The sequence below is a fragment of the Phascolarctos cinereus genome, unplaced genomic scaffold (assembly GCF_003287225.1).
Source record: "Phascolarctos cinereus isolate Bilbo 61053 unplaced genomic scaffold, phaCin_HiC Scaffold_4;HRSCAF=312, whole genome shotgun sequence".
Classification (NCBI taxonomy): Eukaryota; Metazoa; Chordata; class Mammalia; order Diprotodontia; family Phascolarctidae; genus Phascolarctos; species Phascolarctos cinereus.
In genome coordinates, this window is record NW_027555847.1 from 213607174 (window position 1) to 213632185 (window position 25012).

A 25012-nucleotide genomic window follows, 5' to 3' on the forward strand; every position below is an offset into this window, starting at 1 on the left:
AGCATGTATTAAGAACCTGGTGTGCTCAATACATTATCTATCACAGTCATTTGCCTTTTAATTCTATGTCATGGTCCCCACAGAGAATTTTTTAAACCTTTCCTCTTCCCACTTTCTCATGCTCAACTGAGAACCTTACATCATCCTTTCTTGAGAAAATAGACCATTCACAGTGAGCTCCTTTTTCTTCACATATGAGATCTTCTGTGTCATCCCTTATTCTCTCTTATTCCAATCTCTGATAAAGAGATGACCCTTCCCATCAGAGCCAAATCCTTCTTCATAGACCCTTGATTTCATCCCCTACTGTCTTTTCCATCAGAATATTCCCCAGAATCATCTGCTCCATCCTAGTATTCAGTTTCTCCTTCCTGTTCCATATAAACATTCCCAAGTCTTCCTTCCCCAGTCTTGAGAAAAACAGATTGTACCCAGTCATCCCTTCAAGCTGTTGTTCTATATTTCCCTTTTCTTTCACAGCCAGAATGTATCCACTTTCCCTTCTTTCACTTACTTCTCAACAGTTTTCACTCTGGCTTCCAGCCTCATTATTCAACTGAAACTCCGTTCTCCAGAGTCATTAGTGAGCTCTTCACTGTCATATCTGATGATCTTTTCTCAGTCCTCATCCTTCTTTACCTCTTGTAGCATTTGATGTTGTTGACCAACTGCACCATGTTTCTGCTTTCTCTTAGGGTGATCCACCCTACACCTTTACTTACCATTTTAAATTTATCAATTTCCAAGACTCTGAGCCCTAAAAGTCCCCTTTATTCACAGTTCTCCTCTTCTTCTACCTCTTCCATGCGCTACTTCTCCTAAAGCCCTTGTCAAAATTTTGTAGTAATTCAGTCTTTCCTTTCTTCTAGTCCATCATCTTTGTTCTGGTTTTCCTTTCTTTCCTTTCCCAGGCAAGAGGTAATGAAGACTTGAGTAGTATGGTAGTGAAAATACGTAGGAGATGGACAGATAATGTGAGATCTTGTGGAAATAAAATTTATATAATTTGTCAGCTGATTGAATGGTAATGAGATAAGGGAAAAGGGATACATCATCATTTCAAACTTAGTAACCCAGGTTCTCTCAATCTCAAAAGATATAAGTTCTTTTGTCTAGCTTTAAAACTCTTTAAGCCAACATTTTGGAGAGCAATTTGCAACGATGCCCAAAGGGCTATAAAAATGTGCATACTCTTTAATCCAACAATAGCACTTCTAGGGCTGTGTCCCAGAGAGATCATACAAATGGGAAGAGGACCTACATGTACAAAAATATTTATAGCAGCTCTTTTTGTGGTGGCAAAGAATTGGAAATTGAGAGGATGCCCATCAATTGGGGAATGGCTGAACAAGTTGTGGTATATGAATGTAATGGAATACCATTGCGCTATAAGAAATGATGAACAGGCTGACTTCAGAAAAATCTGAAAGACTTGTATGGTCTGATGCTAAATGAAATGAGTAGAACCAGGAGAACATTGTACACAGTAACAGTCACGTTGTGCAGTGACTAATATTGATAGATTTAACCCTTCTCACCAATACAAGGATCTAAGACATCTCCAAAGGCCTCATGATGGAAAATGCTATCCACATCCAGAGAAAGAACTGTGGAGTTTAAATGCAGATTGAAGCATACTCTTTGCTATTTTTTTAAAAAAATTCTGCTGTGTTTTCTTTCCTCTTTCTGGTGGTTCCTCCTATTAATTCTAATTCTTACCTATAACATCAGTAATGTGAAAATATGTTTAATAGGAATATATATGTATAGCCTATATCAGATTGCATGCCATCTTCAAGAGGGAAGGGGAGAAAAATTTAAAACTCAAAAGCTTATGGGAGTTATTGTTGATAATTCAAAATAAATTAATTAAAAAATTTAAAAAAATAAAACTACTTTTTTGGGGGTGGGGGGTGGGGCTAGGCAATTGGCTTAAGTGACTTGCCCAGGGCCATACAGCTAGGAAGTATCAAGTGTCTGAGGCCAGATTTGAACTCAGTTCCTTCTGACTCCAAGGCCTGAGCTCTATGCAGTGTACCATCTAGCTGCCCCCAAACTACTTTTCATGGGTACTCCATGTCCCCACCCCTCCAAGGTCCCTGAATAGATTTCAGTAATTCTGGAACTTGGGTGGGAAAAAATGTACATCTTTATTTTCACTAACCTTAACTGAAAGTTAACATTTCTTTCAGTTGTGAGTGTAAATAACAAATATTATTCTGAGAAGGGCTCAATAGGTTTTTCAAGACTGCCAGAAAACTCCTTAATGGTTAGCATATACCTGATCATTGCATTAAAGAGGTGCATAAAAAAGTTTGTGAGGCTCATAGCGGGAAGATGGGTCGTTGGGAAATGCTTTAAAGCAATGGTTCTCAAACCTCTTTACACTCTTAAAAATTATTGAGCCACCCCCAAAGAGCTTTTGTTTATATGATTTCTATCTCTAGATATTTACCCAATATTATTATACATCATTCTTTTTTTTTTTTTAAGGCAGTTGAAGTTAAGTGACTTGCCCAGAGTAATGTAGCTAGTAAGTGTCTGAGGTCAGATTTGAACTGAGGTGCTACCAACTCCGGGGCTGGTGCTCTATCCACTGTACTACCAACTTCCCCATCATTCTTTTTCATGAATTCTATAGTAACATCCAGACTATCTTGCTTTTCTTTCACATGACTCTGTATCTTTTTTTTTGCACCTTTAAAGTGGTTGTCACTCATGCCTTGAAAGTACTCCTTCCTCTCCTAAGAGAGAAATCTATTCATGATAGATAATGTGGGAAAAGCTCAGAGACAGGGGAGGCCAGGCAGGCCAATTTGGCTACCATGATATAAGATGAGAAAAGGTAGATGAGAGTCAAATTATGGAAGGTCTTGAATGACAAACTGGTGTTTTTATTTTATTTTATTCACTATGCAGTTGGGAGCAATTGAAGATTTTTTTGATCAAGGGAATGAGATTGGTAGACCAGTACCTTACAAATATTTGTCACTCAGAAGAGTATTTTGTCAGAACACCCTGAACTTCAAATGCATTATGTAGGTCAGAAATAAATCATGTACTTAATCAGTTCAACTAAGATTAACATGCACACTCCCTTTGCACTGGTTAGTAGTGTGCCGTACCTTAAGCTGAAACCAAACCAAACCATTGTACCATTTCTAAAGTTTTAAAGATAAAAGTATGAGTACTTTAACCTTGTTCTTAAAATTACAAAAGCAGATTGAAAAAGTATTACTGTATTAATGAAATTTTAATAAAATACTAGAGAATAGTTTTAAACTTTATCAGTTCTTCTGTCATTCACTTCCAAATAGTACAGAAACCAGTAGGTTTTTATTCCTACCTGATGCTGTGATTAACTTCATTACTTCCTTTCTATACTACCCTTCATTTTTATTCAGAAAGTTTCAGGTATGTAAAATTGCATTTACTTATTCTAAAGAAGACTTACAAGCTAAGGTTTTAATAACTTAGTTCAGTTTCCAACCTCTTTTGAAAGTAAAATTCATAATCATCCCCCATTCTCCTACCTTCCTTCATGGCCCATCTAATATTCTGGTCTCTCAGTTCCTTAGCGCTTCACTTCTTCAGTTTGTATGCTCTCCATCTCCACTATGCTTCTGCTTTCTATCAGGGTGAACCACCCTACACCTTTCCTTACTGTTTTAAATTTTCCAATTTCCAAGACTCTGAAGCCTAAAAATCCCCTTTATTCACAGTTCTCCTCTTCTTCTGCCTTTTCCATGCCCTACTTTGTTCTTTACCCTTACCAAAATTTTGTAGTAATTCAGTCTTTCCTTTCTTCTAGTCCATCATCTTTGTTCTGGTTTTCCTTTCTTTCCTTTCCCAGGCAAGAGGTAATGAAGGCTTGAGCTAGTATGGCAGTGAAAATACATAGGAGATGGACAAATAATGTGAGATCTTGTGGAAATAAAATTTATGGAATTTGGCAACTGATTGAATGGTAATGAGATAAGGGAAAAGGGATAAGTCATAGTTTTAAAACTAGATTTCATGGGTACTCCATGTCCTACCCCTCCAAGGTCCCTGAATAGATTTCAGTGGGTCTGGAACTTGGGTGGGAAAAAATGTACATCTTTATTTTCACTAACCTTAACTGCAAGTTAACATTTCTTTCAGTTGTGAGTGTAAGTAACAAATATTCTGAGAAGGGCTCAATAGGTTTTTCAAGCCTGCCAGAGGGTTCCATGAAAACCCCCTAATGGTTAGCACGATATCTGATCATTGCATTAAAGAGGTGCATAAAAAAGTTTGTGAGGCTCATAGTGGGAAGATGGGTCATTGGGGAATACTTTAAATCAATGGTTCTCAAACCCTTTACACTTTTAAAAATTATTGAGCCACCCCCAAAGATTTATATCTCTAGATATTTACGATATCACTAGTTGAAACTGATAACTTTTTTATTTTTTTATTAATTTATTTTGATTCATCAACAATCATTTCCATAAGCTTTTTAGTTTTAAATTTTTCTCCCCTTTCCTGCCCCTAACTGATAACTCTTAAAAATATTTACTGATTCATTTAAAATAGTGATAAGTCAGTTAACATAAATAACTTTTATTTTTTAAAAGCTGTGTTTTCCAAAACAAAAATTAGAAAAGTGGCATGGTTTTACATATTTTTGCAAATTAATGTCTGGCTTAGTAAAAGTCAGCTGGATTCTCATCTGCTTCTGCATTCAGTCTTTTGCAATAAGTTGTTTTAGTTGAAGTGTTTATGAAAAAATATCTGGCCTCTATCAGATATGTAATTGGAAAAGGGAAGACTATTTTAACAGAAAAATAAAAATATCATTTAAGAAAATAGTTTTGAGGGACAGTTAGGTGGCACTGGCTCTGGAGTCAGGAGGACCTGAGTTCAAAATCTGTCCTCAGACACGTAACACTCACTAGCTGTGTGACGCTGGGCAAGTCACTCAACCCCAATTGCCTTACCAAAAAAGAAAAAAAAAGTAGTTACTCTTCATGATGGAAATTGCTGTCCACACCCAGAGAAAGAAATATGGAGTCTGAATGCAGATGGAAGCATATTATTTGCCCTCCTTTTCCTTTGTTGTTTTGTTTTATTGCTTCATTCTTGTAGTTCTTCCCATTGGTTCTAATTGTTTTTGACATTATGACTAATGGGAAAATATACTTAAAATGAATACATATGCAGAGCCTGTATCGTATTGTACGTCGTCTGAGGGAGAGCGGGAGAGAAAATTTAAAACTCAATCTTATGGAAGTGAATGTCAAACTAAAAATAAATAAATTTTTAAAAATATAGTTTTGACCTCAAACACTACCCTCCATGTTCCCCTGCCCCCCCAAGAAAGTCCTAGGGACCAGAGGGCTTATCTGTTCACACTTTGAGAACCACTTCATTTAAAGCATTTGAGCTGGGCTTTTAAGTATGGGTCACCATTCAGTAGGTGAAAAGAAGAAGGAAAGATAGATATTTAAGGCATAGCAACAGTATGAGCAAAGATGCAGGAGCAGATTCAATAAAGCGTAATCTATGTGTTGGGGAGTAGTATGAGATGGCAGAGAAAGTAGAATAGCACCAGAGCATATAGAGCTTTGAGTGCCAAGCCAAGGAATTTGGGCTCTTATTGATAAGGAACCACTGAAGATTTTTGAACAGAGAGGTGAGAAGCATGCAATGTGAAGATTGGGCTGAAGGAAAGGATGTGTGGGGGAAACTTGTTAGGAGGCTATTGCAGTAATCCAAATGAGTGGTAATGAAGAGCCTGTACTAGGATGATGATAATGGGAACAGAGAAGAGCAGGTAGATATAGGAGATGTTATGGAGGTTCTATAGAACTTGTTAACTGCTTGGATAGAAAGAAAGAGGAAAGAGTTGAATGTAAAAATTAAAGTATCAAACATTGGAGACTAGGTTATTAGTGATACTACTGACAAAAATGAAGTCAGAAGAAGTTCAGGTTTAACAATTTTTAAATGTGAGCTGTCAGTGATAGTTCTAGATGAAGAGAGGAACTTGTACCAGAAACTGTAAGCCCTTTACAAGTAGCATCTCATTCGATCCCTACAACAGTTTTGTGAGTTAGATGCTATTATTATACCCCATTTTACGGTTGAGAAAACTGAGACAAACAGGTTAAGTGACTTACCCATGGACACACGAAATGTGTGACCTCAAAGCGTTTTGGTCACTTTCGTCACAGGCCTGTTACTCTTTCCACTGTGTTGCTGAGCACTGGAGTCCTGGAGTTTAAGAGATCATCGATAGAAATCTAGGTTTGGGATTCAGTTAGCTTCTGATGTGCCTTCTTGGCCACCCCTCCACCTTGGTCATCTCATTTCATCTCTCCTCCTAATTTCACATTCTTCTGACATCTTCCCTTACTCTTCCCTCCTTTACTTCAGTCCTTGTGAGGATGCCCTTCTGCTTGCCAAGGCCAACCCATCTCCATGCACCCGTGATACATCCCTTCCTCTTTAACAGAAGATTGCTTCCAGCATTATTTCATTCCCTAAACTTCAAACTCTTGATGTCTCCAGACACCTTCCCTTTTACCTAAGAAGATACACAAGGTTCCCATTCTTTAAAAAAACAAAACAAAAAAAACCTTTCATGATATCCTGTCATGCCAGTTATTGCCCTCTTTATCTTCTAAGCTAAACTTCTTGATAAAACCATCTGTAATTGGTGTTTTCATTTCTTCTCTTCTCATCTCACTCTTTTAAACCCTGCATTCAGACACTGACCTCATCATTCAGCTGAAACTGTTCATTCCCAAATTACAAATGATGATGTCAGTCAGCAAGGATTTATTAAGTACTTACTGTGTGCCAGGCAGTTGCTAAGAGCTGGGAATACAAATACAAGTAAAAAGAAGGGCAGTTGCTGCCCTTAAGGACCTTACATTCTAATGGGAGGAAGAGAAGAAAGGTGGGGGTTAGCACTTTGAGGTCTACAAATTGTTTTATATATGCTTTCTTATTTGATCTTCCCAAGAACCTTATTTGGTAGGTGTTATTCTTATCCTTGTTTTACATATGAAGAAAGTGAGGTACAGAAGTTAAGTCAGGCAACTGATGAGCAGTTTTTAAGTGCCTGCTATATGCTAGGCATTGTGATAAGAACAGAGGATACAAAAAAAAAGATAGACTATGCCCTTGAGGAGCTCCCATTTTAACAGGGGAGACAACATGCAAAAACTATGTACAAACAAGCTATATACAGGATAAATGGGAAATAATAAAGGGAAAGGCCTGAAATTAAAAGAGATGGGAAAGGCTTCCTGTAGAATGTTAGATTTTAGCTGGAACTTGAAGGAAGCCAAGAGGCAGAGAAGAGGAAGAACATTCTAGGCCTGGGGACTGACTGGAGGTGAGAGATGGAGTATCTTTTTTAAGGAACAGCAAGAAGGCTAATGCCATTGGATCAAAGAGAAAATGAAACTTGGAAGGGTTGGAGTGTATGGTGTAAAAAGACCAGAAAGTTAGTGGACCTCATCTCTAAGTCACTGACTTAGTGATCTCAACTACTTTATGGGCTCAGTTATATAAAAAGGGCTTTAAGCACCAATGGGAGGATTTTATGTTTGATCCTGTAGGTGACAAGGAGCTACTGGAATTAAGTGAATTTCCCATGGTCGCACACAAGTGTCTGAGGCAGGATTTGATGAGTTCAGATCTTCCTGACTCTAAGCCCTGCTCTATCCACTAGTTTCCCCATTGATCTCTTAATTGCCAAATCTAATGTCTTCTTCTCAATCCTCATCTCTTGACTTTTCTGTTTACCAGTCTTCCACTGTTTTATCCAATCTGGGTTTTTGGGATTAGTTCTTTTTTTTTTTTTGCCAGTTCTTTAGCCACATCACATCCGTTAAGTATGAGTGTTCCCTAAGGCTCTTTCCTAAGACCTCATCTCTAAGTCACTGACTTAGTGATCTCAACTACTTTATGGGCTCAGTTATCTTAATGTAGATGATTATTAGATCTACTTATGTAGCCCCAGATCTCTTTCCTGAGGTTTGTGTCACCATCTGCCTGTTAGACACTTAGAACTGGATTTTTTTTTTATATTTCAAGCCTAATAGGTCTAAAACAGCATTCATTATTCCTTCTGCCTCCCCCCCAACGAAACAAAACAAAACAAAACCCTTACCCTCTTCTGAACTTATTCACCCAGGTTTTAATTTCATTTTTTGAATTAATGAAAATCCTTCTTGTTCTCATTCTTTTCCCCCACCCCATCCCCATTGAGGGGGGAAAAAAACCCTCACAAGAAATGTAGTTAAGCAAAAAAACTTCTGAATTAACCATGTCTGCCCAAAATTCTCTTGAATCTGAATGAGTCCATTACCTCTCTGTCAAAATATGTCTTTTTTTTTTTTTTTTGCGTTTTGAGTCCATCATCTCAGGAGGTAGGTAGCTTTTTTCATCATGAGTTGTTTAGAATTACGTCTGATCATTGGTTTATCTGAGTTCCTAAGGTTTCCAGTTATCTATCTTTACAAATATTGTTACATAAATTGTTAAACATAAGGCACTTTTCTTATCTCATTTTGAGGAATGCTGTTATGACATGAAGATTTCTATAACATGGCTGTTTTTGCCTTCCAACAGTTGGCCTGTTATATTGTTGATCTAGTTACAATTTTAAAGGAAAACACTGATCTTATGACTGTCTTTACCATTTCTTGTGCCATGTAGAGATCATTTGGCTTAAAAAAATATACTCAAAAGAGTATATTTGTGGAGTAGAGAGTGGAATATGGTTTTTTTGTTTGTTTTTCCTGTCCGTATGTTGAAAATGAGTGAATTGGTTATTTCTGATTGGCAATAATTGTAGTTGTTTATAATATGAGAATTGTCAGCTATCAGTAATTACCCATTTGTTTTTGTTTTAGTCAGTTGTACTGTGAGAAGTTTTAGTAATGAAACATTTATAATGGATGATAGAGATAAGGCTAAAAATTTAAACAATTTCAGTTGCAGATTTCATGTAAAAGTATTTGTTATAGTACTGTTAGTAGGATATGCCAGTGTTATTTTATGTTTTGCCTTGTGTTTTCTAAATCAGATATCACACTTTTTATTTTGACAGTGTTAATAAACATCATATTTTTTATGAGTAGAACATGCTCTTTAGATGTATTTAAAGTTTTTACAAAATGTTTAATCATCCACTTAAAAGTTAAGCACAAAAACACTGTGGCCTTTAAATTGAACTAATTTTCATTAAAAAAATATATTCAAATACTGAATGTATATGTATATACTTTTTTCTATATGTGTCTATTAATATATGTATAGCAAGACTTATAAATCTAAAATCATTACTTTAATTTCTCTATTAATGCTTTTTTCTGTCCTCTACTTTTAAAAAGAAAAGCTATATTGAGACCAGAAAAATGTTAATTTCTAAACAGTGGAACAAATAAAAAACAAAATGTGAAATCAAGCACTTATTATTTTTAAAAAGCTCTATTATTTTAAATGACATTAGTCACATTAAGTCACTATAACAGTGGAAGACCCAACCTTTGACCATTGGAACTTTCCCTTTGACCTAAGAAGTTACTCTTGCAGTCCACCTGCTGGTTGGTGTCTGGGCTGTGATGATTGAACTATAAAGCAATTTAATCTCCTAAAGCACAAAGTAGCTTTTTGGGAATATCTCCTTGGATTCCTGGTTGGAATTTATCTGACCCTTCTTCATTGGATTATAAAAGAACAAGGAGAAAATAGCTAAAATGGAATCATATTCACCAGATAATTTTTTTTAACACCAAAGCAAAGTGATTTTCATTAGTTACCCAGGTTAATACATTCGTTGGTTATTAAAAAAAAATGACATTGCCTCTATATGCTAAGAAATGCACATCCTGCTGTACCGATATTACTGAGAAATAGCATTCTTTCTGTCTAAGTGGACAAGGTAATTTATAGTTTCCTCAATGGTAATTTGAAGAAAGATATTCTTGATTTTTTTCTTCCATTAGGTGGAACTTAGTTGCCCAAAAGAGATGGCATGGAAAGTCAATATGTATCGAGGATACTTAGCTATTTGCCACCCTGAAGAACAGCAGCTTAACTTCATTGAACGTCTTGTGGAGATGGCTAGCAGTCTGGCCATTCGAGAATGGCGAAGACTTCCTCATGTGGTTTCCCATGTACACACTCCCCTTCTTCAGGTAAGATGAAGGAAAAAATACGTTTAACACTTTAATACCCAGAGTTTCGAAAAGAAGTCTTTTTTTTTTTTAAACTAAAGGAAGGTGGGGGTAGATGGTGTCTGATGTAGTAAGCATCGTTTATGATGTTTACTACTACTGGTTAGTCTTATTTTTATATTGTTTTGTCACACGACTTTGAGCAATACTTTGAGCAGTTAGGTGTTTTCCTTGCTGTGACAATCTGTTTCCTATTTTTATAAAATTAAGTTTTCATTAATGTATGTGTCAAAAAGCCCATGAAATTAGACCAAATTGTGTTTATCCATTAGTGTCTTTGTGAGACTTGTAAACTTGTGGTTCTTAGATATGGATTGTGAATTTGGTAAATAAAGAAGGTAAGAAACTTTGTCTTTTCTCTGTTGTCTGGATAACAGAGGATTGGAGAGTGTTCATTCTAGTTCACCAATTATTTGACCTGAGACAGATTTAAAAAACAAAACAAAACACTAGGTAAGTTTTTGCAGCCAGGTGGTACAGTGGGGAGAGTATTGGGCATGGAGGCTGGAAGACCCATTTCAAACCTGGCCTCAGGCAATTGTATGACCGTGGACAAGTTACTTTACCTGTTTGCCTCAGTTTCTTACTGTAAAATGGAGACCTACCCCCCAGGGTAGTTGTAAGGATCAGATGAGTTAATATAAGCACTTAGTACAGTGACTGGCACATAGAGATACTATATAAATGGTTATTCCTTTCCCCTCATTCCCCTGTGAAGCCTACATCTCCCATTAACTTGGAGCAGGCTGTTGGGGAAGGAAGAAAACTGAGGTTTGGTAAAAGAGAAGCAGTAGTACACATTTTGTATTTACTGGATCATAGAGCTTAGAGATCTCTTTATAAGCAGTTTATAACAAACCTGTCTCTGTAGTTGCACATGGTTTACCACAGATTGCCTTCATTGCTTAATATATATGGGATTATTAATAGAAACTTTGCTTACTTTTATAAATTTGGACAAGGGCATTCTTACTGCCTGGTTATCTACTCACTAGTACTTTTTCTCTGGCTTTGTGTGACATAGGGAAACTGATAGGGAGCCCTCTCCTGATCTGATAGATCCTGGTTTGTGTTACTGCCCTTTTCATTTCAAGGCCCCTTCAACATTCATCACAGAATTATCTCCCATGAAACTTGAATTTTTAGACCTCTAGGATTTGGAAATAGATATAATCATCTACATGGTCTTTCTTGCATGGATTATAAATCACTTTGAGAAGGCTCTGCTTGATGTAGTCAGTATAGTGTCATCCACCAAGAGGAGCCTCTGGAGAACCTTACCATGCATAGAGAATCAATCAAAAACTTGAATTCTTTGATGCTTCTTCCCTATCACAGCAGTGAACATCTTTGGCAGGAGTACTGTTCCCTCTTTCATGCCTCACCTAAAGTTTATTGTCAGAAGACTTTTGAACAGAGTTAATTCTGTTAATGTATCTTTCAAGGAATTATGAATTATTTTGAAATATGATTGAGAGATATCTTGTTGAAAAAGAGCTTGTAAGGCAGAGTTTTCCTCTACCAGGTCAAATCCTTTTTTTTTCATAATCAAGCCATAAGCACAGTGGAATCTTATATTCTCTATATCTTTTTATTCAGTTGTGAGATGTTAAAGCTGTGTGTTTGTTAGTAATGGGAAGGCATGCTTGTTGTCTACTAATACTTTCATTGAAGATTCTTTTATTCATAATTAGATAATTGTAAAGATTTTGTGTGGGTGGGGAGTATAGGCATCTAATTTAGTAGTTACTGATGTTCTCTTAGTCACCTTTTTTCAATATTAGTAAGGTCTTTTTCTATATGCTTATAATATTTTCCCTTCATTTAGCTACCTTTGTATATTGATCCCTCAATGCCCTTAAAATTGTATTGTCCCTAGCATGGAGCCCTGCTATGTAGAATCTTTGGTCCAGTCTAGTTACTTTCCTCATCTTTGTTCTCTTCAGTGCCATTTCTGCCTTTTGCATGATCACATCAGGAATTGTGATGTTATTGTCCCAAGTGTGGTGGTTCTGCTTCATCCTTGATGGAAAAAAAGGCTTATCAATAATCATTTTTATAAATCTTGTTTGTTGGTCTTTAACTATCTTTGCAATGACTTTGCTTAGCTGACCATCTTGCCATTCTTTCCTAAAACTCTTTTTCCTTCCATTGCTTTATCTCTGCTTATCATCTACCGTTCTTCTCAGTAAGATTTTGTTGTAATTGAGTTCCTAATCTCATATATTTCTCCTCATCCTTTCCTTTTTCTGCCTTTACATTGAAGTCGCCAAGTATCAGAGTGTACATTGAAAGAATCTGGAGGGTCTTAAGTTGTTTGTAGAATTTTTCTACCCCTTCTTTCCTAGCAACTAATCCTGATATATGAGTAGCAATTAATTTATGATGAACTTTTCTGAAGTAATTTTTACTAAAACTACAGTAGAAGTGGCCAGATATCCCATGAAATGATGCTTTTGCATATATGAGCAAACTCACCCTGTCAGCTTCTTTCTTTGGTTCTCCAAGAAGTACTTCTTAACCATGCTTTCATTTAGCTACCACTTCTTTTATTCATAGTGGGAATGTCAATATTGATTTGATTTATGTCCTCTAGCAATATATCCACTCATTGATTATTGGATAAATATCTAACTTTTAGAATACTGAGAGTCAAAATAAAGTTTTAGATGTTCTGAAGACAAGCACCCTCTTCCTCATCTCCAGCCATTCTGACACCGTTCATAGAAAAGCAGCGGGGAGCTGCTTAGGACTGGGAGCCATTTTCCATTTTCTTTGTTTCATGGTTTCCGTGGTCAAAAAATTTATTCTCAAGTGGCCAGTACCTTAGTGATGAGCTTCTCCCTTCTTAGCTAGGTTGGTTCTTGGAAAACAAGTCTCATCTTTTACTTGGACCATGCTCAAAGCCTTTCAATCATGGTAGAACCTGCCAGAGCTTATGCTCCACTGGCACAACCTTCAAGAACTCGGGGTTAGCTATATGCAGTACTAAAGTATTGGACTAGGACTTTGTGGAGATGATGAATGTCGACTGCTTAGATTACAACATTCATTTGGGTGGATATCTTATAGAACTTGCCTCGGCTGGGTAGTACAAATGATGACTCCAAGCTGTACCCAGAATTGAACAAGAAAAGGAAAGTGGGCTAGATCGCATTAGGGAATTTACAAAGCATGTTTAAAGACTCCAAACTTCCCATGAAAGCAAAGGCTTCTCTCTAATATCAGTATCCAACCGGTATTGCTACGTAACAGCAAGAAAATGAAAGGACTGTAACACTGAGGCACTGCAAAGAAGAACGGAAGTAGAAAAATTACATCAAAGAATTGTATGGTTAGGGTGGACAGTCTTAGGGCTCCACTGATTCCCTGTGATGTCAGAAGGAAACAGAGAAGTCCATTAGCCTATTCACTGGACCTATCCTGGACCCCTTATGGTGAACTTAAAGGAAAATGGACAAGTGTATGTGAATTGCATTTGGTGTGGTTAGAGAGAACTTCTAAATAAATAAGATGCGTTATTCATTTGAGTATTAATAGTAGTAGTAGTAGTAGTAGTAGTAGTAGTAGTAGTAGTAGTAGTAGTAGTAGTAGTAGTGATGGCTTCTCCATTCCTCCAAGAAGGTTGGTTTGCTTATTGTTGAAACATTTGTTATCCATTGTTTTATGAATATCCTAATAACAAGTTGTTATGCACATAGAAAATGTCAAATATTAGCCTCTGTCCTCATTGAGCCCTTACCACTTCTCACCTGGACTGTTTTAATACACTTCTAATTGAAGTATCTCTTTCTGGTCTTTGCTCTATCTAATCCATCTTCCACATTGCTACCATATTGATTTTCCTGAAACACAGATCTGATCATGTCACTCTCCTACTCACAAATTATTGGTGGCTTGCTATTTTTTCTAGGATAAAACACACAATCGTCATCCTGGCATTTAAAGATCTCCATAATCTGTCCCTTACCTGTCTTTCCAGTCTTATTTCATATTAATCCTCATTCCCACCCCTTTACGTGTTCTTTGTTCCCATCAGACTGACTTCTTGGCTGTTTCCCACAGCTTCCAAAGGGAGCTTCTAGAAGCTCTAGTGCCAACTCCTATATGAGGCCTTTCTTAATCCCAGCCCTTGTTAGCATTCTTTCCCTTTTGAAACTGTAACTAGGCAACCAAGTTGTGATTGATAAGATTTCAAATAATGAAAAATTTGATTTAGAGTGAATTATAAAATGATACTAGGACACATTTAATGCAATCAGAAATTCAGTTAATGAAATGCACATGAGCTAGTTGAAGGTTTTAACACATTGCTACATCATTGTGTGTAGGTGCAATATGCTTCTGTGTACTCTATCAGAGGTGTCCAGGCCTCCTCAGGGGTCCTGTAAAACTCCTGACAGAACCAGATTAAAATCTAATTGGGAAGTGTTTAAATGTTTTTATATAGATATAGATATAGATGTGTATATATAGATAGATAGATAGGTAGATAGATAGATAGATACACACACACACACACACACACACACACACACACACACACACACACAGTCCTTAATGGACAAAAGGAAGAACACTTCAAATGGCACTCTGCCAGTGCAAAAAGGAAGAGGATTGGTATTTCCTTAGGACAGAAATTTGATATAATTGAATAGCATGACCATGGTCCTAGTAACCCTAAAACAAGATGAGATGTTAGAATGTTGGAAGCTAAGGGACAGAATATTATAAAACCCTCAAGCAAAATTAAAAAAACAACTTGTATCATCTTTTTGTGGTTTGCAAACAACAACAAGGAATAAAAGTGTTATAGTGATAGGAATGGACTCTTTTTATTGACATTTGCAATGAAAAAGCTCATTCCTCTTAGTAGAACAGCCATTCAGACAGAAGCTTCAAGTTTATTTAAGACAGTGAAGGAAAATGGAAATGAAGTAGATAGTGAAGAAACTTTTATTTCTTGAATTGATTGGTTCACTTTAAAAATCAAGCTCAGTTGCATTTTAAGATAACTGAAGAAGGGGCCAGTGAAGTGTGGATGTGGTAGCTAAAATGCCCTAATGTTTTGATGAAAGTGATTGAAGAAGGTGGATATACTGATCAACAAATTTTTAATGCAGATGAAATAGTCTTATTCTGGGAAAAGATGTCTTCTATTAACTTTCTAAGAAAGAAAACCAAGATTTGCATGGCATAAGGATCATCTAACACTTTTATTGGGAGATAATGCAGAAGGGGAATTTAAATTAAAACAAATGCTTGTTATTAGTTTTGAAATCCTTGCATACAGCTGTCAATTGTTTCCATTTCTTTGACAGTCAAATAAGAAAGCAAGAGTGACTGAAGTCATTTCTGAAGACTGTTTCAAGTTATTTCATTCCAGCTGTTGAAAAATATCACAATGACAATAATATCACTTTTAAAGTATTACTGCATAGTATATAATGTAATATAATATATAATGGCCCCAGGTTGTCCATTTACACTTCTTTCCCTGTTTGCGAATATGTGAGAATATGACTGTACATATTGTCAAGATATAAGTAAAGATCTCTATACCTACTATCCATCCATTCATCCATCTGTCTGTCTGTCTGTCTGTCTATCTATCTATCTATCTATCATATCGTCTATCCATCTGTCCTCAGTATAAAAATGACGAAAGTAGGTCTTGAATGATAAAAGTGAGAGCTGAGTAGCAAATTTGTATTTCAGTAATTCCATTTAATGTCAGGTGTGTACATTAAATATAAATGATAGAAGTTAAGCTGTTGGATGAGCAGTACTTTGCCTAATAACTCCCAGACTAGTTTTTGTTATTTTGCTTTAAGAAATTTAATTATGTAACTGTGGGCTTATTTTGACATAGTTAATATTTAAGTTTTTTCTCTGAAAGTAGCTATAACAAGTATGTTATTTTAATTATAAATGAAGTCATCAACTTAGTTAAGTTTGTCAGTCCTCCCCACCAGGAATTAGGAGTTCAACAAAAATAATTTTTTTCCTGTTTTTCCTTTCATAACTTAGTCTCTTACCTTTAGTATTTGTGGATTTCAGAATTTGTCCTGTGACAACAGATGACTCATTTTTTGTAGAATCCCAAAAATCTCTAATATGTTCATTCAAAATGAATTCCCTTCTGCCAAAATAAATAGATAAGTAAACATACATACGTGTGTGTGTGTGTGTGTGTGTGTGTGTGTGTGTGTGTGTAATTTATTAAAGTGAATTTTTTCCTCCCACATTAACATTTACTGAGCCATATATATGTACTGTGGTTTGTAACTATCTGGAAAATATGGATATGTTGTATGTCAATAAGATATATGCAGAATCAGTTGATAAATTTAACTTCTCATGGGAGGTATTGTAATAATATGATTAGTCACTTTAATGTCTAAATATTTATTATTGTAGTATTGTATTTATAAAGTATATTAAAGGTATAGGGATTGGATTTATAATTTCATTCTGTGATGAGGAAACTCCCTCTACTAATGCAGGTTGAAACCTTGTCTTCAACTTTAAGTCCTAAAGAGATACCTAGTGCAGAGCTGTCAAACCCTGTACCACAAAACTATCCAAGCAAAACTCCTGAGTTTAGCCAAAGCATGCTAAAATGTAACTGGGAAATGTTTAACAAAATAAATAAACATACAATTAAACAAAGATAATATTTATTTGTGGGTGGTTTTTTTTAAAGTCAATACATGGCTTGCAGGGTTTGAATTTGATACTGCTGGCCTAGGGCACTGACAGGTTAAGAGACTTGCTTAGGTTCACACATCCAGTATGTTTCATAAGCGGGACTTATTTAAATCCAGTTCTTACTGGCTTTGAGACTGTCTCTCTTTAAATATTTTTTTTCCTTTTTAGAATATAGTTTGATGTTTTCCTGTATGAAAACTCATTACAATTAAAATAACATAATTGTGTTTCCTTTGAATCTTGTATTTGGAGGTCAAATTTTTTTATTCGGCTCTGGTCTTTTAATTAGGAATGCTTAAAAGTCTTCTGTTTCATTAAATATCCATTTTTTCCCCTGAAAGATTACATTCAGTTTTGCTGGGTAGGTGATTCTTGATTGTAATCCTAACTCCTTTGCCTTCCAGTATATTGTGGAAGCTGCCAAGTGATCCTCTTTGTGCTGTGTGATATTTGAATTGTTTCTTTTTGGCTACTTTCCCCTTGATCTGTGAGCTCTTGAATTTGGCTGTGATGTTCCTAGGAGTTTTCATTTTGGGATCTCTAGGTGGTGATCAGTGAAATCTTTCACTTTCTATTTTGCCCTCTGGTTCTAGTGTATCATTACAGTTTTCTTTGGTAAATTCTCGAAAGGTGTTCTCCAGGCTTTTTTTTTTTTAAGCATGGCTTTTAGGTAGTCTAGTAATTCTTATATTATCTCTCCTAGATCTATTTTCTAGGTCAGTTGTTTTTCCAGTGACAAATTTCACAAATTTTCTTCTGTTTTTGTTTTGTTTTGTTTTTTACTTTTTTGATTTTGTTTTATCTTATCTTGATGTCTCATGGAGTCAAGATACTTAACTTCTACTTGCTCAGTTCTGATTTTTAAGGAATTATTTTCTTTAGTGAGCTTTTGTACTTCCTTTTCCATTTGGCCAATTACATTTCTCTTTGAGGTTTTACAGTAGCCATTTTGACACTATTGTCCTCCCAAGTTTTGCCTTGGTCCTCCCTGTCACCATAGTAACTTTTATTTCCTTCTTTTCTTTTATTTGAGTCTTCTTGTACAAAATGACTAATATGGAAATGTTTTACATGATTGCACATTTATAACCTATATCTCATTGCTTACCATCTCAGGGAGGGGGAAAGGGAAAAGGAGGGACGGATAGAAACTTTAAAAAAGACAAATGTTAAAAAATTGTTTTAATGTGCAATTGGAGGAAAATAAAATATATTTTTAAAAATAAGTATTTCTAAAGCTTTCACATAAAATGTATGTAATTGACTATGTAAGTAATTTAGAGAGTTGCCTTGGGCCCTGAGAGTTTAGGATGTCTTTGATACAGGACTTGAACCCAAGTTCTGCTTCCAAGAGTGTCCCTCTGCAAATGCCATCTGCCTCTTCACTTTCTCTGATTGAATCCCAGTCAAATAATTTTTGTAGGAAAACTATGGCCTTTTCTTAAGGATAGGGAAATGGTCTTTATGCTTTTATCTTTATTTGTATTGCTAGTCAAGTCTGTCACTTAGTAGTAGATACCCATATGTGTATGTATGTGTATTTTAATAGTAAATAAAGATCTAACTGGCTCTGTGGAATGTTATAACAGTATATAACAGTTTTATAGAAAACAAAGATGACTTCCATAGAAACAATTCTACAACCTAATTTGAAAGCATTTTGGTATCAGTTCTGCTGTCAACAAAATAGAAGTGCTTATGGTTGTAATCAGATATGTGGGTTTTGAAAGAGGGCCTAGAGATTTTAGAGAAATACAATTAACGTTTCAGTTCCCATACAAGAACTATTAGCTTTAGATTCCTTTTTATTTATTTACTTTAAGCAGGATGGGTGCTACAATCTTATTCTGAAAATTAGTACGCTAGAAGTACTCTTGAAGATGTCAAGAGCTGGAAGTCAGAAGAGGCTATCTAAACCAAACCTCTTCTTTTGCCAGTGAGGAAACTGAGACCCAAAGAGGTGAAGGGCCTGCCCACGTTCGCATAGGTGGCAGTGCCAGGACTGGAACTCAGTTCTTCTGCCCCCAAAATCCTGTGCATGTCTCCATTACACTCTGTTCTTCAGTTCTCCTCTTCTGCTTCTGACTGCTCCTTGTCCTCTCTGCTGGAGCCTTGGGAAATAACAGTCATTAAATATTTAGTATGTATATTCAGTGCTAAATGCTTACAGAAATACAAAGACATAGTAATTTAGCCCACATATTAGTTAAGCTACCTATTGGGTACACAGTAAAGAACTATCCTTCCCCCATTTAAATATCAGGTGGGATCAAATGAGATAATACTTGTGAAGTACTTAGCACAGTACTTGACACACAGTAGGTACTTAGTAAATGTTTATTTTCCTCCCCTCCCCCCCAGTTTTGCTCTCACTCTTACCCTCCATCTATTCTGTGTGGATAATTACTAAATCTTTATGCTAGTCCTTTTATTTCAGATTCTCCTGGCTTATATTTCTAACCAACTACAGACAAACTTTCTCATTCTCCAAAACATCTTTGTTTATTTCTATTCTAGTAATAAAGGCTTGTGAAACATCAGCTGTATCCTTTGTCTTCCTTGACCTCTTGTTCTTCTTCATGTCTGATTAAGCTCCAGATTTTCCTGCTTTGGAATATCTGTCAAATGTCTCCTCTTTTTTATTACCAGTGGCATTGGCCTCTCCAGTTCAGGCTAATCTCCTTAGGCCACAAACTGCATCAGAATCATCACTATTAACCCAAATGTTTAGGACAGGGTATTGTAAACAGACATTTAATAAATATTGTATGAGTTGATGAATTTTATAATTATTTCCACATCTTCCTGCTTTATGGACACTAATTTGACAAATCTCTCATCTCCTTACTCCATTTTGAAAGTACTTCTATTAGATAAGCATGCTGATTTTATAGAGAAAGAAAAGTAAATATCTTATATGGCTCATCTAAATTAGATGACATCTTTGCCTCAGCCCCAAATATTTCTTAGAGTCCATAGACAGAAAATTAAATGCTTTTCCTCATGGTTTTCTTGAACTTAAATCTATTTTCTGGCACTTGGTAGCTGTGTGCCTGGATACGTCATTTAATTTCTCTGTACCTCAGTTCCCTCATCTATAAAATGGGAGTGATAACTCCCTTCTTCATATGATAGGTGTGATGAAACTACTCTGTGCACCTTAAAGTGTTAACATAAATGTTACTTGCCCCCGATGAAGATGTGTATGTGTAGTTGAAGGTAATTGATTAAATAATTAGAGTCACAGGAACACACTTGGCTAGTTTTATTCTTTAGAAATAACTTATGTATTAGTAATATTTCTTTTATTTAGGCAGCTCAGCAAATCATTGAACTTCAGGAAGCTGCACAGATAAATGCTGGTTTACAGCCAACTAATTTGGGAAGGAACAACAGCCTCCATGATATGAAGACTGTAGTAAAGACCTGGAGGAATAGGTTACCTATTGTATCAGATGATTTATCTCACTGGAGCAGCATTTTCATGTGGAGACAACATCATTACCAGGGTAAACCTACCTGGTCCGGCATGCATTCATCATGTAATTTTCCAGACAACCCACTGTTTTTGTTGTTGTTGTTATGTGGGGGAGGTGGATGGGGAGGGGATGGTGTTTTCCACTTTTTGTTACTAGAATGGAGTCAGACAGGGGTCACCAGCTTGTCAGATGGTGAGAACCATGTGGGGTCAGGTCACTTTTCTCAGAACTCTGAGTCACTGAGGAAGAACTGGAACAGCTATGATGCTGCTCTCACCTTGCCCCATTCTTTGTTCTCCCCCCTTTCTCTACTCTTGAGCTCCAGAGCATGTTATTGGGCTCATGTGGTCAAGGTTTTACAAGATAACCTTCATGGTGTAATTAGCTAAGGTAGTGATGTTGAGTGCAGTGTGTTTTTTAATGAAAAAAATATGTAAGTGTGATACACAGTGAAAGTAGCTTGGGTTCATCACAAATCTCCCATTTTCATAAGCCATATATTCATTTTGTATTTTTAACAAACCTTATTATGACACTTTTTTTCTGTCTTGGTTTAACTTATACTAATAGCTTATTTCTTTGCTTTCTAGCTATTGTAACTGCCTATGAAAACAGTTCGCAGCATGATCCCAGTTCCAATAATGCTATGCTTGGGGTTCATGCATCAGCTTCAGCCATCATCCAGTATGGAAAAATTGCTCGAAAACAAGGACTGGTCAATGTAGCTCTGGATATATTGAGCCGTATTCATACTATTCCTACGGTACCTATTGTGGATTGTTTTCAGAAGATTCGACAGCAAGTCAAATGCTACCTCCAGCTGGCTGGAGTCATGGGCAAAAATGAATGTATGCAGGTAGAGTGCTAATGGGATGTCTTCCTTTTGAACATAATCTCCAATCATGAATTAAACAAGGGAGTAAGAAACTTGAAAACAATCATGTTCAAGGAATTGAGAGAGAGTGTTTTGAAAAGAATAGTGTAATTTTTTATATATATGTATACACACACACACACGCACACACACACACACATATATAGCAACTAGTCGTTTAATTATGTTGTACGACTTAAGTTCCACTGTTTGCTTGTTTTCTCCTTAACTATATTACAGAAACTTCAGAATTAGGATTTTGAGTTTAATTTATTTGATGAAAGGGAATATTGGGATGAGTAAATGAAACTGGACTCAAAAAATGTTAATGATGCAGTTAAAGTTTCTAAGACTAAAATTTGTCAATTAGTGACTTAGTTAAAATCTTTTACTGTTAGATAATTGACAGCCAATAAATTGACATAACTATATTATTGTATTCTAGTAAAGGGTGGGTTAGGTGAAGGCTCTCAAGGAGATCATTATTTCCATCAGTCTTTTATGTTGTTTATTACATTACTGATCTGGGAATTCATTTTCAATACTTTTCCCATATAGACACACAATTTCTCTTAACAGGGCCTTGAAGTCATTGAATCCACAAACTTGAAGTATTTCACAAAGGAGATGACGGCTGAATTTTATGCTTTAAAGGGAATGTTCTTGGCACAGATTAACAAGTATGTATATTAGGCAAATGAACTGTCTCCATATAAGATAGGTGTAACAGAAATAATGCATCCAAATGTTAAAGCAGTGACGTCGTTCAGGAGGAAAAGCCAGTACCAAGTTCAGGCAAGAAATTGCTTTTCCCCTATAACGTGTCAGATACAGTACCTCATAGCAAGATAGTAGCTTTCAACAGAGATTGATAAGTCAGTTTGATGTGCTTTTGTTTTGTTTTTGTTTTTTAGTGAGGCAATTGGGGTTACGTGACTTGCCCAGAGTCACACAGCTAGTAAGTCTTATGTGTCTGAGGCCGCGTTTGAACTCAGGTTCTCCCAAGTCCAGGGCTGGTGCTCTCTCCAGTGTGCCACCTAGCTGCCCCTGTTTGGTGTGCTTTTTTAAAAAGCTTTTCAGAAACCAGTTGAGTGAACCTTTAAAACTTCTATAATGTTGATTCAGTTCCTGTTGAACTCAGTAGTAGATAGAGAGGATTTTTCTGAAGATTACTTTTTTTGGAGAAATAATCCTTCAAATAAAATATTTGTTAAAAGAAAATAACTGGAGTTATCCATAGAAACGAGATGACACTCAGTGATTCAGATGTACAGTGTTTAAGTTTTTGCTCAGTTTAAAAAAATGATTTTGTTTATATAAATCATAGTATATGTTAACATCCTCTTTTGGCTATAATTGAATGTGTTTACATTATGGGATTATGATAATTACAGGATTTTAGATCTGGAAGGCCCTTAGGGATCTTTTTTGTCCAGCCTTCTCATTTTCTAATTGAGGAAAGTGAGGCCTTTAAGAATTGGCATAATTTTTTCCAATCCCATGCAGCTGGTTAGTGTCAAAAATCAGGACAAAAATTCAGTTTTTTAATATATTTGTACAAAAACTGAAATGTTTGATTAATATTTTGTAGATCCATAAATTATTGGCTAGTAGCTGTACTCTATCATCAGTGGGCTGAACTGTTTAGAAAAAGGTATAGAATGATTATATATAAATAAATACTTATTTACAATTATCTTAAGATTCCTACCAGGCCCTGGAAAAATTTTTTTTAAAAAATACTGGCACGAATAAATTAATAGAATATTTAGTTGGTATTTGGGCACTTCACTGAAGTTTTACCCTCGTGCCTTATCATGGCATAGAGATGACCCTAGGCCCTTTCATGTTCCCCCCAAGTTTATTGGCACTTTTAAAATTTTAATTTTTTGGTTTTCTTAATTTTTTAAAAAAAAATTAATTGTGGCCTTTTTGTATCATAGTTATTTGCTAACATACCCTCCCTCATTGAATTCTCTTTAAAACAAACAAAAAATTTCCTTAAAAGCATTCCACAAAAAGAGACTGAGAAAACATGAGAGGGGTTGTTGGTCTCCATCATGTACCTATTTCCAGCTTTCTACTCGAGAGACTTTGGGGAGTTTCCCCTTTAGTAAGATCCAGAACTCGCTTTCTCAGTTGAGCTGAGTTATCTAACTCCCAGTGGGAGAGCTCCTTCACTCTGTATTGTCTGGTATATATTCTCCCATGTATACCTTCTCTGATTTCTATTTTGCTATGATTTGGATAAATGGGTTTCTTTGCTTAAAAAAAAAAGCATTCCACTGCCACCACTGACTGCATGCATAACATTCTTCACCTGTAATCTGTATCCTTTCTCCTGAGAAGAGGGATATCTGTGTTATCCTATGTTCTCTGCAGCCGAGTTTCTTCATTACTATTAATCTGAGTTTAGATGAACTAAAAAGTCATAAAGCACTAAAAGGCTTTTTAAAATTTATGTTGTCATTGTATGTGCTGTTGCTTCTGTTTTCTTAACTGAGTAACCCTTCTCAGTCTCTTTTGCTTTGCTCATAGTCCCATGTTTTCTCTGAATTCCTCTAAGAGAAAGCAAAAACATTCTTTGCTGCCCAGAAGTTTACATTCAGACTCAGAAAAGTCTGACTCATTGTCTATATGCTTTCTTAACCTTCGCTTTCTTTTTGATGAAATCCAGTGGCCTTTTTTCTCAAGCCTTATCCTTTTTTACCTCTCTGTAGCATTTGACATTGCTGACCATCTCCTTCTCTCTGGATGCTGTCTTCTCCCTGAATTCTTATAACATTACTCTCTTGTATGTAGTTCTTACCTATTCGAATGATCCACCTTTGTAGTATCATCATTCATGTTCCATCCTCTGTGTTAGTGTATCCCAGAGTTCACAACCTAGAAATTATCCTTCACCCTTCGTTTTTTCCCACTCTACACCCCAGTTGCCAAATCTTGTTGAATCCACCTCTTCGTATTTGTCCTCTATTCTTTCCTTATACCATAAATCACTCTAGTTCAAGATTTTATCACCTGTTCTGTGGACTAATTCAATAACCTTCTCTTTCTGCCTCTAGTCTTTCCACTCTAATCTATCATTCATACCACTGCCAAATATTGCTATTGGTTGCACTCAAATTTGCTATTGCACCCAAATGTATTCTTTATTTCTAATTATTTTGAATGGAATTTCTCTATTCTTCCTTCTGAATTTGTTTTTCAGTTTTCTTTAGAAAGGCTGATTTCTAGAATTTCTTTTTTGTCCTACTTTACAGAAGCAATTGTTGCAATGAATTTTTTCATCGAATCTTGAAGAGGGGGACAATATTGTCTCAGTATATCAACTGCAATGGAGAATTTTTCCTTCTCTTTGCCCCTATATTTTCATCTTCTTTTTTTTTTGGTCTTATTTTTTCAGCTAGAATTTCTAGCATGATGTGAAATAATAATGCAATGCTTAGTTTTTTAAAGAGAAAGTAACATGCTATGATCAGGTTGGCTTTTATCCCAGCTCTTTTACTTTTTAACTTTGGGCAAATAACCTAACCTCTTTGGTCCCTGGTCCTCTCTATAAGAGGAAGATGATAATTCTTATGAATTGTGAAGAAAGCACTTTAAACACCTTACTGTGCTATATAAATGTAAATTGCTGTTATTATTATTAAAGATTGTTCTAGGATAGTTCATAGTTTGGCCAATCTGAACCTGCTATAAAGGTGATTTCATTGTGGTCAGTTATGTCT

The 25012-nt window shown here is 35.9% G+C and overlaps 1 protein-coding gene across 1 annotated transcript in view; it reads left to right on the forward strand.

Moving 5' to 3' along the window:
* Positions 1-25012, forward strand: part of TRRAP (transformation/transcription domain associated protein) — a 170470-nt gene that overhangs the window by 101400 nt on the left and 44058 nt on the right. The window contains 4 exon segments of the mRNA XM_078152903.1: positions 9987-10178; positions 20242-20437; positions 20998-21263; positions 21861-21961. Coding sequence (XP_078009029.1) covers positions 9987-10178; positions 20242-20437; positions 20998-21263; positions 21861-21961 — 755 coding nt within the window.